This window comes from Mobula hypostoma, chromosome 15 (genome assembly GCF_963921235.1).
Source record: "Mobula hypostoma chromosome 15, sMobHyp1.1, whole genome shotgun sequence".
Lineage (NCBI taxonomy): Eukaryota > Metazoa > Chordata > Chondrichthyes > Myliobatiformes > Myliobatidae > Mobula > Mobula hypostoma.
Window position 1 is genome coordinate 4346436 of NC_086111.1, and position 13981 is coordinate 4360416.

Below are 13981 nucleotides of genomic sequence, written 5' to 3' on the forward strand. Positions count from 1 at the left end.
TATACTTTAATTAACTATTAAGGCATCAATTTTTACAATACTTTGAATTAAACTGAATTCTCTGACAATTGGATGATACTGAGATCGGCTATGTCTAAGAACGGGAAAGACGGCAAGGATGGTAAACCTCCGGTTAAACCGAAAGCTACGGATCTCCCTCCGACTGAATCACCGGTGACTTTGGAAGCTATATCGGAGTTAATTCAGAGGGAAATTTCAACCTCTGTTAGGGAGATGATTCGTACAGAAATTATGGGCTCTGTTAAAGACCTGATTCATATGGAAATCTCAACTAAGTTCCAGAAAATTGCCGACTTAATTGATAAGATGCAAACATGTATTGCGGAACATCAGTCGGCTATATCTGGTCTTCAAAAATCCGCGCAACAAAGTGAGCTTAAGATGGGGAAAGTCGAAGAAACAATTAATGTAATGAAGAAGAAACTTGACTTTTTGACTTTTAAAAACTCTGACTTGGAATCTAGAATGCGACGGCAGAATTTACGAATGATTGGCGTCAGGGAAGCCGTGGAAGCTAACAACCCTATGAAATATTTCTCCCAACTTTTAAAAGATGTATTCCCTACTGTATTTCCTGACCAACCACCGCTACTGGATCGTGTTCACAGAATCCCATCATACTCGTCTAGGTCAGATAGACCTAGGCATGTTATCTTACGTTTTCATTACTTTCAAGACAAGGAGAGACTGTTTCGATTCGCTCGATCTAAAGGTTTCATTGATTTTTCGGATCTTAAGTTCCGATTCGTGGAAGATTTCAGTAAACCAATCTGGGACCAACGGGTCCGTTACAGATCCGTGATGTCGGAATTCTATAAGATGGATTTAAGACCAGCGCTGCTGTACCCTGCACGTCTAAGGATTCGCATGTTAGATGGAGCTCTTCGTTTTTTTGATTCTCCATCGGATGCCCAGAGTTATCTGGATCAACTTTCATCTTCAACATCTTAATTGCCTTTTTTTAATTTTCTCCGTTGATCGGAGGCTGTGAATTGGTTGGTTTTAACTTTTCTGTGCCCTATTTGGGCAGAAAAGTTTACTTTTGATTTCTTAATATGGCTGCTAAACTTTCTTTTTAACTGCGTCATTTCTTTCTTTTCCCAGGGGATTCTGGGTGGTTACTTCCCTTTTGTCATCTTACGTATTTCCTGTGCGGCCTTAAATTTTGTAGTTTTTTTTTAAATTTTATTCTGTTTTGCTTTTTATAATCATTTTATGTTAATAATCCTATTTTTTTTGTTGCTGTGTCTATTCATGAGTTTGAGGTTTATTGTGGTTTTTTTTTAATATATACTTTCCGGCTTTTGTTCTGTTCTGTGTGTATTTTAATTGAGCTAACTTTTTTTTACTTATTTTTTTTACTGTTTTACAATTAGCTGATCCTTTTCATATTTATACCTTTTTTTTAGGGAGCGTATACCGGAAGTCATGGGGGTAGTTTTAGCGCTTGCTTCTTTCTGGCGGGTCTGCTTTAGATTTCGCCTTGGGGTCCTGGGGTGGGGGGTGGTGGGAGGGGCTTCACGTTTTAGTTTGTTTCTCTTTGGGCTATATACATTATTGAAGTATTGGTTACGTCCTTTTCCCCGGTATCTTTTGTATGTTCTGTTTCCTCTCCGGGTCTGTGGGTCGCGCCTATTGTCAATCCTCCTTGTTATGGGTTGACTTTAGGATTTATGGAGTCTATTATTAATTTTGTCTCCTGGAATACTAATGGTCTTAATCATCCTATTAAAAGGAAAAAAGTTTTTAAAGTGTTCCGGAGACTTAAAGCACAAATTTTATTTTTACAAGAGACCCATGTACGGAGGGGGGACAGACTACGTTTTTTCAAATTTTGGAAGGGACAACAATTTCATTCGAACTCCAATGCTAAGATTCGAGGCGTCTCTATTTTTATAGACTCCTCAGTTACTTTTATACAACAGGATATTATCTCTGATCCGAATGGTAGATTTTTATTGGTTAGTGGTTTATTATTTAATAAAAAAGTAGTTTTGGTTAATGTTTATGCTCCTAATATGGATTGTCCGGAATTTTATAAATCATTGTTTGATCAGTTTCCGAATTTGAACGAGTTTTCATTGATTTGGGGCGGAGATCTTAATACCTGTTTATCTCCAGCTTTGGACCGTTCGGCTCCTTTACGGACTTTACCTAATAAATCTGCAAATTTGATTAATTTTTTCCTTTCTGATTCTGGGTCGACGGACATTTGGCGTTTTCTGCATCCTCAGGAAAAAGATTTTTCCTTCTTTTCACATGTTCATCATTCCTATTCAAGAATTGATTATTTTTTCATTGATTCTCGTCTCATTCCTTCAGTGATTAAATGTGATTATGATTCTATAACCATTTCGGATCATGCTCCACTTAAGCTTTCTATTAAAATTATGGCCAATATACCAAACAATAGACAATGGCGTTTTAATTCGCTGTTGCTTCAGGACTCGGACTTTGTTAATTTTATGAATGAACAGATTGAGCTTTTTTTTACAATTAACCATACAGAAGATATTTCGGTTAACACTCTTTGGGACACTTTTAAAGCCTATATTCGGGGTCAGATTATTTCGTATTCCGTTGCTTTGAGGAAGAAACAGAAGCAGGAGGAGATGGTAATTGTGGACAAGATTAAAGAAATTGATAAGAAATATGTTATGGCTCCTTCTGAGGAGCTATACAAACAAAGAACTGAACTTCAAATGGAACACAGTTTACTACTCTCGTCCTCGATTGTAAACCAATTAAAGAAAACAAGAAGTGATTTTTATGTTCACAGTGATAAAATTGGCAAGCTGCTGGCTAATCAATTGAAATCTAATTATGTTAAATCTCAAATCAATCAGATTTATAACCAAAATGATCGATTGATATTGGATCATGTGGGGATTAATCAAACCTTTTGTGATTTTTATTCTTCTTTATATCAATCAGAGTCTCCTCGAGATTCTAAATATATGAATGATTTTTTAGATAAGTTAGACTTCCCTCTGATTTCACAGGATATGTCTTCTTTATTAGATACTTCCATTACAATGGATGAGATTAAGAATGTTATTTTTTCTATGAATCTGGGGAAAGCTCCTGGCCCTGATGGGTTTACCGTTGAATTTTATAAATGTTTTGCTTCTTTATTGATTCCTTGGCTCTATAAGGTTTTTGAGGCTTCTTTGAAACTTGGTAAACTTCCGGAATCTTTTAATAGAGCATCAATTTCTTTAATACTAAAGAAGGATAAAGACCCTGCTCAATGTGCATCTTATAGACCAATATCTTTATTAAATGTTGATTCTAAAGTTTTTTCTAAGTTATTAGCAAATAGACTAGAAAAAGTACTTCCTTCTATTATTTCGGAAGACCAAACGGGTTTTATTAAAGGTCGTTACTCTTTTTATAATATTCGTACATTGTTAAATATCGTTTATACTCCCTCACAAAATGTTCCTGAGTGTGTTATTTCTTTAGATGCCGAGAAAGCTTTTGATAGAGTAGAATGGCCTTATTTATTTAAGGTGCTTGAAATGTTTAATTTTAGCTTGAAATTTATATCCTGGATTAAACTGTTATATTACTCCCCTGTAGCCTCGGTTCGTACTAACTCCTTAAACTCACCTTTTTTTCCTCTCTTTCGTGGTACTCGACAAGGCTGTCCTCTTAGTCCCCTATTATTTGATATTGCATTAGAACCTCTTGCAATTGCTATTCGAGAATCTTTAAATATTACTGGGATAACTCGGGGATTAAAGTCCCATAAATTATCACTCTATGCTGATGATTTACTTTTATATATTTCTAATCCTGAGAGATCCATTCCTGCTGTTTTAGAGTTATTAGCACAATTTGGTCTTTTCTCAGGTTATAAATTAAATCTTAGTAAGAGTGAACTTTTTCCGATTAATAAACATCTTCCCTTATATTATAAATTTCCATTTAAATTGATTAATAATTACTTTTCATATCTTGGGATTAAAATTACTTGTAAACATAAAGATTTATTTAAGACTAACTTTTTACCATTAATAGACCATATTACTCAACTTTCATCTAAATGGTTTCCCTTATATTTAACTTTGATTGGTCGTATTAATGCAGTTAAGATGTTTTTTTTGCCAAAATTTTTATATGTGTTTCAGGCATTACCAATTTTCGTTCCTAAATCTTTTTTTGATAAAGTTGACTCTAAAATTTCTTCATTTATTTGGCAGAACAAGAATCCGAGACTGGGTAAAATACATTTACAGAAAGCTAAGAGAGATGGAGGTTTAGCATTACCTAACTTTAGATTTTATTATTGGGCTATTAATATTCGACATATGAAATTTTGGTTACTTGACCGGGACATACTATTTATTCCTAAATGGGTAGCATTGGAATTACAATCTGTTCAGGGTTATACACTTGGTTCTATTTTAGGTTCCTCTCTTCCTTTTGATTCGAAACGTCTTAAGCAGGTCTCTAACCCGATAGTTAAATATGCTTTGCGCATTTGGTTTCAATTCAGAAAATTTTTTGATCTTAATCAATTCGGGTTAGCGATTCCTATTTTAGGTAACATATTTTTTCCTCCCTCTTTTACGGATCGCGCTTTTCAAACTTGGAAGACTAAGGGTATTTTACGGTTTTTGGATTTATTTTTAGATGGTTCCCTTATGTCTTTTGAACAATTATCTAATAAATATAACTTATCAAGAATACATTTTTTTAGATATTTACAAGTTAGAAATTTCCTAAGTACTATACTTACTTCCTTTCCAATGCTTCCTCCTATATATATTTTAGATTCGATAATTAACCTTAATCCATGTCAGAAAGGTGCATCGGCTATGATTTATAATATTATTATGAAACTTAGGAAAGCTCCATTTGATAAGATTAGGGTAGATTGGGAACAGGAATTGGGGCTTACCATTTCTGTGGATGATTGGGGGCAGATTTTACAATTAGTTAATACTTCCTCTATTTGTGCTAAACATTCCCTAATTCAATTTAAAGTGGTTCATAGAGCACATATGTCCAAAGATAAGTTAGCGCGTTTTTACTCGCATATTAATCCTTTCTGTGATAGATGTTCGGGGCAGATAGCCTCTTTAACTCATATGTTTTGGTCTTGCCCTACTTTGGAAACTTTTTGGAGAGATATTTTCAATATTATTTCTAAGGTATTAAATATAGATATCTCTCCTCACCCTATTACTGCTATCTTTGGACTACCTAAAATTTCTAGTAATCTTTCCCCTTCAGCCCGTAGAATGATTGCATTTCTTACTTTAATGGCGAAAAGATGTATTTTACAACATTGGAAAGAGCTTAATGCTCCAACTACCTTTTTTTGGTTTTCTCAGACGATTTTATGTTTGAATCTGGAGAAAATTAGAAGTAACCTTTATGATTCTTCATTTAAATTTGAACAGATTTGGGGACCTTTTATTCGATATTTTCATTTAATGTAATATTTACCCTTCTTGTTTTTTCTTCACTGTTTTAATGGAGGTCGGGATTGAGGACGTGATTTTAAGTTTAACTCTGTTTGGTTTCAAGTTAGCCCATTGCTTTGCTTTGCTTTTAGTTAGTTGCACGGTGGGTTTTTTTTTGGGGGTTTTTTTTTTTCTTTTTTTTTCCATTGATATATATAAAATTTAGTATACTATTATGTTATCTTGGTTTCTTATGCTTAAATTACATTGTTTGTAGTATTTTCTTTTTGGTATTGTTATCTTTTGGAATTTTATTATACTTTAACATTGTATTAATGTTTATATGGCTTACCTTTTTTGTATACTTACTCAATAAAAAGATTTAAAAAGAAAGAGAGATTCGGCAGGGGCGGGTGCTCGGCCGGGGCCCATGGTCGACTGGTCAGCGATTTGGGCTGGCTCCCTCACCAGACTTAGTCTAGTGAGGAGGGTGTGAGGACACCCAGCAGGACTGAAAAAAACAAGACCTGACAAAGGGCGGATGAGCTCCTTGTGAGCCAACGGCCATCTTCTGTGGAAGAGATTAAAGCTTCACCACGTATCTACGAATCGTATGCTATGCACCTTGTTAGAAGGGATATGATGAACTTGGGCGCTGCACCGTGTGCCTAGACCTGCCTAAGGCCTCCGCCTAAGGAAGGGCCGAACAAACAATTGGTTTATTGATCATTACAGAATGTCTCTCCGGTGCTTCCCACTCCCTCCCCTCTCCCTTCCCCTTTTCCCAACCATGATTCCTCTCTCCCTGCCCCCTTCCCACTCTCAGTCCACAAGAGACCCGTATCAGAATAGAGTTTATCATCAAGTTTAAAAAAAACACTTTTGAGACAGTAGTATAGCGCAATACGTAAAATTACTACAGAAATGTGCAAAGGTCTATACCGTATATGTGTCTGAGACTTTTGCACAGTACTGTGTATCATCAACTCCCCCTACCTTCTACCACAGAATTGCACCTAAGGGCGATTTACAGTGGCTAATTAACCAACCAACTCTCATATTTTTGGATGTGGGAAAGTTGAGCGCCCAGAGGAAACAGGTCACAAGGAGAATGTGCAGGCTTCACGTAGACAGCATTCATGGTCAGGACTGTAGCTGGGGCTCTGGCGGCATGAGGCACTGGGTTTACTCGTATTATTGTGCCATCCAAAAATGCTTTTCAACACCATCATTTGCATTTTCTCCCAATGTGTTTTGTAACTTTCTTACAATGATATTGCAACTGTTTAATTCCAAATTCTAATTGCATGGTATGTGACGGTGTTGTAAATCACTTACAACCATTCCAATGCTTTGTATCCCAGTGAATCCAATTCTCTTAGTATCTGTGTATTTACTGTGATTTTTTTTTTCCCTAACAGTGCAGTGACAGTGGGAGTTCCAGAACCTGAAGAGGGTGAGATTAACATTGCTCTGAAACAACAGTATATTGGCAAGCAGAAGCTGGTAGGTTTCTGTTCGATACACTCTTTGATTTTGATAACACGATAACTGGCACAGAGGAACAATTATTAAATTGTTAATAAGAGAAAAACTAAAAAAGACTGACTGCAACATAAGTTTTGTAAAGGATGCCACAGTTAGCGCAACAGCATAATGCTATTACAGCTCAGGGTGTCTGTGTTCAATTCCTGTGAGCCTCTATACTTCCTCCCCGTGGAATGCGTGGGTTTTCTCTGGGTCCTCCGGTTTCCTCCCATTCTCTAAAGATGTACCAGGTAGGTGAATTGTCATTTTAAATTGTCCCGTGATTAGGTGAGGGTTAAATTAGGATTGTCAGGGGTTGCTGGGCGGTGTGGTGCAAATGGTCTATTCCCCGCTGTATCGCTAAGTAAGTAAATCAAGTGATTCTCCATCACTGGAAAACTAGAGGAACAACAATTTTTCAATTCTAAACTGACTGTAACATAGGTTACTTGGAAGCAGCTTACATGCAACAGACTACTGATGTACTTGAACATATTTTTTATTTGTTTCTGCAATGTAACAGATTTGTAACTGGCACTGGTATTTATTGTTCAGCCCCCAAGTGCTCTTGTGAAAATGTTGAGCTGCCTTATTGATCTACTGCAGTTCTTCTGGTGAAGAAATTCCCATTGCAGTTTGTTATCGAGTTCCAGCCGTTTGTCTCTTCACTGTCAACAGAAGAACAGTAGATCTCCAAGTCAGGATGTTGTAAGACGTAAAGTCCACAAGTTTAAAGTAAATTTATTAATCAAGTACATATGTCATTGTACATTTACCTTGAGATTTGTTTTTCTTTAGGCATTTACAGGAAAAAAAATACAATAGAATTTATGAAAAACTGATAAACAATAGAATGACAATCATTGTGCAGAAGAAAAACAAATTGTGCAGATAATAAGTAAATAAATAATACTGAGTTGTAGCATCCACAAAAGTGAGTCCATGGGTCGTGGTTCAGCATTCTAACTATTGAAGGGTAATAACTGTTCCTGAACCTGGTGGTGTGGGACACAAGGCTCTTGTACCTCCTTCCCAATGGCAGCAGCAAGAAGAGAGCGTGGCCTGGATGGTGGGGGTCTTTGATGTTGTTTTCGTGTGACAAAGCTCCTTGTAAATGTGCTCAATGAAGGGGACTTGAAGGATAATCTGCAGATGATGGCATTTGTGGGCAGTACAAGTGACCTGGGTTTTATCCTGATCTCCAAGGCAGCTTCTGTGAGTTTGCATACTCTCCCTGTGAATTTCCTTGGAATGCTCTAGATTTGTTCCACATCCCACGTAAGTTCAGGATGATAGGTCAAATGACCACTGTAAATTTCCCCCTCTATATTTTGATAGGGTGGCTAAAAATGAAATTGTTTGTTATGCCAATAGGTAGTTCCTGTGTTTCACCCTACTCATGGAAACTTTCAGCGGAAAGAAGCAAAGAAAGCAGTTACACAGTACAAGGTTCTGGATGCTGCAGCTGGTTGTGCTTTAGTACAGCTTCAGCCTCTTACAAGTAAGTCTGTCAGATATTAACTCTGAAAATGTTGCTAGTCCATTAGAGAACATAGAAATCTACAGCACATTACAGGCCGTTTGGCCCACAATGTTGTGCCGACCATGTAACCTATTCCTGAGGCTGCCTAGAATTTCCCTAGTGCATAGCCCTCTATTTTTCTAAGCTCCATGTACCCATCTAAAGAGGCTCTTAAAAGACCCTATTGTATCTGCTTCCACCACCACCACTGGCAGTGCATTCCACACACCCACTCCTCTCTGTGTGAGAAACTTACCCCTGACATCCCCTCAGTACCCGTTTCCAAGCACCTTAAAACTATGCCCCCTTGTGCTAGCCCTTTCAGCCCTGGGAAAAAGCCTCTGACTATCCACATGATCAACGCCCCTCATCATTGAACAGTGTTGAATAGCAAGGGTGGTAGATTGAATCAGTACAAATCTGTGGGTTTTGAAATTCTTGCAGGCTAAAAAAAATGTATTCTGCTGATGAAGGCATCGGATGTCTTGTGCATTAATTTCCATCTGCCATATTCTAATGCATGCGACATCATAATCTCGTCTTTCAAATTATAATGTTGAAGACCATAAGACATGCGCACTGAATGAGGCCATTCAGTCCATCGAGTTTCCTGCACCATTCCATCATGGCTGATTTATTATCCCTCTCAACCCCATTCTGCCTTCTCCCCGTAACCTTTGACATCCTCACTAATAAAGAACCTATCAAAGTATTTAAATATACTTAATGACTTGGCCTCCACAGCCATCTGTGGTAATGAATTCCACAGATTCACCACCCTCTGGCTAAAAAAATTCCTCCTCATTTCTGTTCTAAAGGGATGTCCTTGCATACTGAGGCTGTGCCCTCTAGTTACGGCCTTCTCCATATAGGAAACATCCTCTCCACATCTACCAAAAATAAAAGGGTAACCATGGAAACCTGTGGTTGGGTGTGGAATGTGGGCAGATGCATTTTCTTGTATGGTCTCTCTTTAATGCTCTTTAGACTGTTTCTGGCACGATAAGATATAGGAAACTGACTTCTGTTCCAAGTACTAAAGTTTGAACATGATGAACCCATAATTACATTAACTTACATCGCTGTCTTTATTTATAGGGTACAGGGCAGAATAGACCCCCTAACCATCTGAGCAATGCAGCCCAGCAACCCCAGATTCAACCCAAACATTCCACGGAGAGGACATACAAACTCCTTACAGAGGATGCTGGGATTGAATTCTGATGCCCTAAGCTGTGATAATGTCGTGCTAACCACTTTGCTACCGTGGCACCCCGGGGCAGTTTGTGATACAAGAAATTTTAATTGTAAAGAAAGACTTCCTTAAGTAAACCCTGGGTGCCCTCCCAAGACTATGGTCAACACGCTCTTAGAAGGCAGCGGCGCGGCTAATGTAGATGAACTGTACACACCGATGAGGGAGAGGGAGAAGTGGGGAGTCTGTCATCGTGCCGGACGCTGGCCCTCTAGGCCTGAGTCAACGTAGTAGTAGTAGTCCTTAAGCGAATTCATTTTGAATGAAGGTAGGGACAGGTGGATATTATATTCTGGTTAAATAACGGTTTTCCATTTTTATATATCTTTCCTTCCAGCCTTTGAGAGCTTGTTGGAAGTTCATCTGAGTCTCAAACTCTGCACAGTTCTTGGGGATCATGTATACTCTGCCCGCCTGGGCAAGGTTCTGGGAGTTCCCTTCTGCCTTCCTGTGGAATCAGCAATTCCTCAAACTCAGGTAATTGCAATAGAGATAAAATGCTGAAGGATGATGGGGGTTGTTGGGAAGGAGGAACCCAGAGCAGAGCGGGAGGTCACAAGACAACACGCTGTTTGGGGCCCTGAATAGTGGTGAGAGAGGAGGTGTAGGGAGGTCACAAGAACAGAACTAAAATAACAAAAAAATAAATAAATGCCAAATACTGTTAATCTAGAACAAAAACAGAAAACATCAGAACTATCCAGCTGGTCAGGATGCATCTATGAGAAGACAGAGTCAACTTTTCTGGTCGGAGACCCTTTGTCAGAACAAGGGAAGCAGCTGCTGAATCCAGATACAACACACACTAGAGTAGAGTTATCTGTCTGTAACTTACACATTTTCAAAGTAAATCTATCAAAGTACATATGTCACCATATATTCCTAACACACATTCTGATCTTTGCCCCTATTCATCCAATTATCCTTAGCATTTTAAATTATCTGTATTGATGGTGTTCAAACCTTCTAAATATGTAATCTATTTACATGTTAAATTCTCTGTGCTTGCACTGTCAGGTGGAAAACAGGTGTTACAGTTAACATTGTTCAACAGACAATCTGCTAGAGAAATTCAATAATCAGAATTAGAATCAGTTTTAATATCACTGGTATACGTCACTAAGTTTGTTAGCTTAGTGGCAGCAGTACAATGCAATGATAATAGAAAATTAAATGAGCAAATCAATTACAGTAGGTATATTTGTATAAAATAATTAAAAAGTGAGGTAGTGTTCATGCATTTGAAGTCCATTTAGGAATTGGATGGCAGAGGGGAAGAAGCTGTTCCTGAATTACTGCATGTGCCTTCAGGCTTCTGTACCTCTTTCTTGGTGGTAACAACAAGAGGGCATATCCTGGGTGATGGGAGCCCTTAATAATGGACGCTGCCTTGCTGAGGCACTGCTCCTTGAAGATATCTTGGATACCACAGAGATTAGTACCCAAGATGGAGCTGACTAGTTTTATGACTTCCTATGGGTTCTTTTGATCCTGTGCAGTAGTCCCCCCCCCCACCTCCCAAATAAATACCAGACAGCGATGCAGCCTGACAGAATGCTATTCACAGTACAGCTGTAGAAGTTTGAGTGTTTTAGGTGACAAATCAAATCTCCTCGAACTCCTGCTGAAATACAGCTGCTGTCTTGCCTTCTTTATAGCTGCATTGATATGCTGGGACCAGGTTAGATCCTCAGAGATCTTGACACCCAGGAACTTGAAACTGCTCCTTTCTCCACTTCTGATCCCTCTGAGGATTGGTCTGTGCTTGGAAGTAGGTACAGGGGAGATGTCAGGGGTAAGTTTTTTTTTTAAAAATGCAGAGAGTGGTGAATGCGTGGAATGGGCTGCCGGCAGTAGCGGAGGCGGAAATGATAGGGTCTTTTAAGAGACTCCTGGATGGCTACATGGAGCTTAGAAAAATAGAGGGCTATGGGTAAAGCCGAGGTAGTTCTAAGGTAGGGACATGTTCGGCACAGCTTTGTGGGCCGAAGGGCCTGTATTGTGCTGTAGGTTTTCTATGTTTCTGTGTTTCCTCATCCTACCTTTTCTGAAGTCCACGATCAGCTCTTTGGTCTTACTGACATTGAGTGCAAGGTTGTTGCTGTGATACCACTCAACTAGCTGGTATATCTCACTCCTGCACACCCTCTTGTCTCGATCTGAGATTCTGCCAACAATGGTTGTATCGTCAGCAAGTTTATAGTTGGCATTTCAGCTATGCCTAGCCACACAGTCATGGGTGTAGAGAGAGCAGAGCAGTGGGCTAGTTGCACATCCCTGAGGTGCGCCAGTGTTGATCGTCAGCGAGGAGGAGATATCGTTACCAATCCACACAGATTGTGGTCTTCCGGATAGTAGGTTGAGGATCCATTTGCAGAGGCCTAGATTCTGTAGCTTATTGAACAGGACTGTAGGAATGATGGTGTTAAACACTGAGCTATAGTCAATGAACAGCATCCTGACATCGGTGTTTGTATTGTCCAGGTGAACTAAGGTCATGTGATGAGCCATTGAGATTGCATCTGCAGTAGACTTATTGTGGCGATAGGCAAATTGCAGTGAGTCCAGGTTCTTGCTGAGGCAGGAGTTCCAACTAGCCATGAACAACCTCTCAAAGCATTTCATCACCGTTGATGTGAGTGCTACTGGGCGATAGTCATTAAGGCAGTCACACTAGTCTTCTTCGGCACTGGTAAAATTGTTGCCCTTTTGAAGCAGCTGGGAACTTACAACTGTAGCAAAGGCTGAAAATGCAGTAAATACACCTACCAGTTTGTTGGCACATGTTTTCAGAGTCTTACCAGGTACTCCATTGGGGCCTGCTGCCTTGCGAGGGTTCACCCTTCTGAAAGACAGCCTGACATCAGCCTCCGAGACACAGATGAAAGGTTCACTGGCTGCAGCAGAGATGCTCCCTTTCAAAACAAGCATAAAATGCATTGAGCTCATCTGGAAGTGAAGTATCACTGCCATTCATGCCAAGTCGAGTATCGTTGGAAGAAACGTACTGTCAATGTTTTGGGTTGACACCCTGCATTAAGACATCAAAATATCGACAATTCCTTTCCTTCCACAGATGCTGCTCAATTTGCAGCTCCGCCAGCAGATTGCAGATACTAGAATCTGCAGCAACACAGTCTCCTGAATTGTCCAGTTTTGTTTTGATGTTGAATTACATTTTGCCTGTGCTATTATCAATAGAAGTCAGATGATCCTTGCTTAAATTGTATGCATTAATTTCAGCATCGTACAATGCTTCTTAATGCTGGATTTTCCTTATTCAGGTATTGGATGAATTCGTACTGAGGAAACTACATTTGAACCAAGAACAGATGTGGAAAATACCAATTCACCTTCACTTACAAAGACTTACAATCCCAGCATTGAAAGCGAAGAAGTCAGAGACAGTCATTACAGCTCCTCCCATGGCTTACTTTAGCAGGACTCTCCAGCTCTTGGGTTTAGCTATGAATGAATCTGCTGATGAAAGTACAAGGAAAAGGAGGAAATGAAGAACTACAGAACTCAAGGGGTTGTTTGAGCCACAACTCTGAGATAAAAGGCAGACTTCTGTGTGGTTATAGCAAAAACCAAGTTTTAGAGACTCAGTAGATCAGGACCTAATTGCAACATGTAGATATGGTACAGATCTCCAGGACAATCATAACAATTATTGCTCAATTAAAACAAATTTAACAATAAATATTGTTTGGTATACCTCATTCTTATCGTCCTGGATTCAGGAGAATTAATTCAGGTTCTTAGTCTGAAGGGTCATTGACCTAAAGTTATCTTTTTCTCGTCATCTCTCATTATCCCTCCCCACCCGCCACTGATGCTAGATAACTGCCTGAGTTGTGCCAGCCTTTCCTCTCCTGATGTCTAGGATTTGCCAACTTCTGATCGTTAACTCATGACTATAACTTAACAATGTGCCTTTAGAGATATATGCAATTACTTGATCAATTTTGATATGATATCCTTGTAGTTTCGCTAACCTTATGCCTGCACATTTGCTTTTACGTGGTAAAACTACAGGCACAAGTGGATTCCTATTCTGATAGACTAATTGGTAAGTCCAGGAGAAATGGGTTAATAAGAGTATAAAGATTCAAACAGCTGGCTACAATGCCAAGCTTCAGATTCATTTTAATTATCACATACCTTGAAAAGTAATGAAATACATTGTTTGCATCAACAGCAGTCCTCCAGCCCAGGACGGGTCATTTCTGCCCTCCAGCC

At 39.0% G+C, this 13981-nt stretch overlaps 1 protein-coding gene across 2 annotated transcripts in view; it reads left to right on the forward strand.

Moving 5' to 3' along the window:
* Window positions 1-13418, forward strand: part of LOC134356652 (mitochondrial mRNA pseudouridine synthase RPUSD3-like) — a 53738-nt gene extending 40320 nt beyond the window's left edge. The window contains exons 7-10 of one of the 2 annotated variants that reach the window (XM_063067631.1): window positions 6857-6941; window positions 8337-8463; window positions 10077-10216; window positions 13024-13418. In XM_063067631.1, coding sequence (XP_062923701.1) covers window positions 6857-6941; window positions 8337-8463; window positions 10077-10216; window positions 13024-13251 — 580 coding nt within the window. In that variant the 3' untranslated portion in view covers window positions 13252-13418. The remainder of the gene's footprint in view (window positions 1-6856; window positions 6942-8336; window positions 8464-10076; window positions 10217-13023) is intronic. The other variant, XM_063067632.1, reaches the window with a different exon arrangement.
* Window positions 13419-13981: the final 563 nt, after the last annotated feature.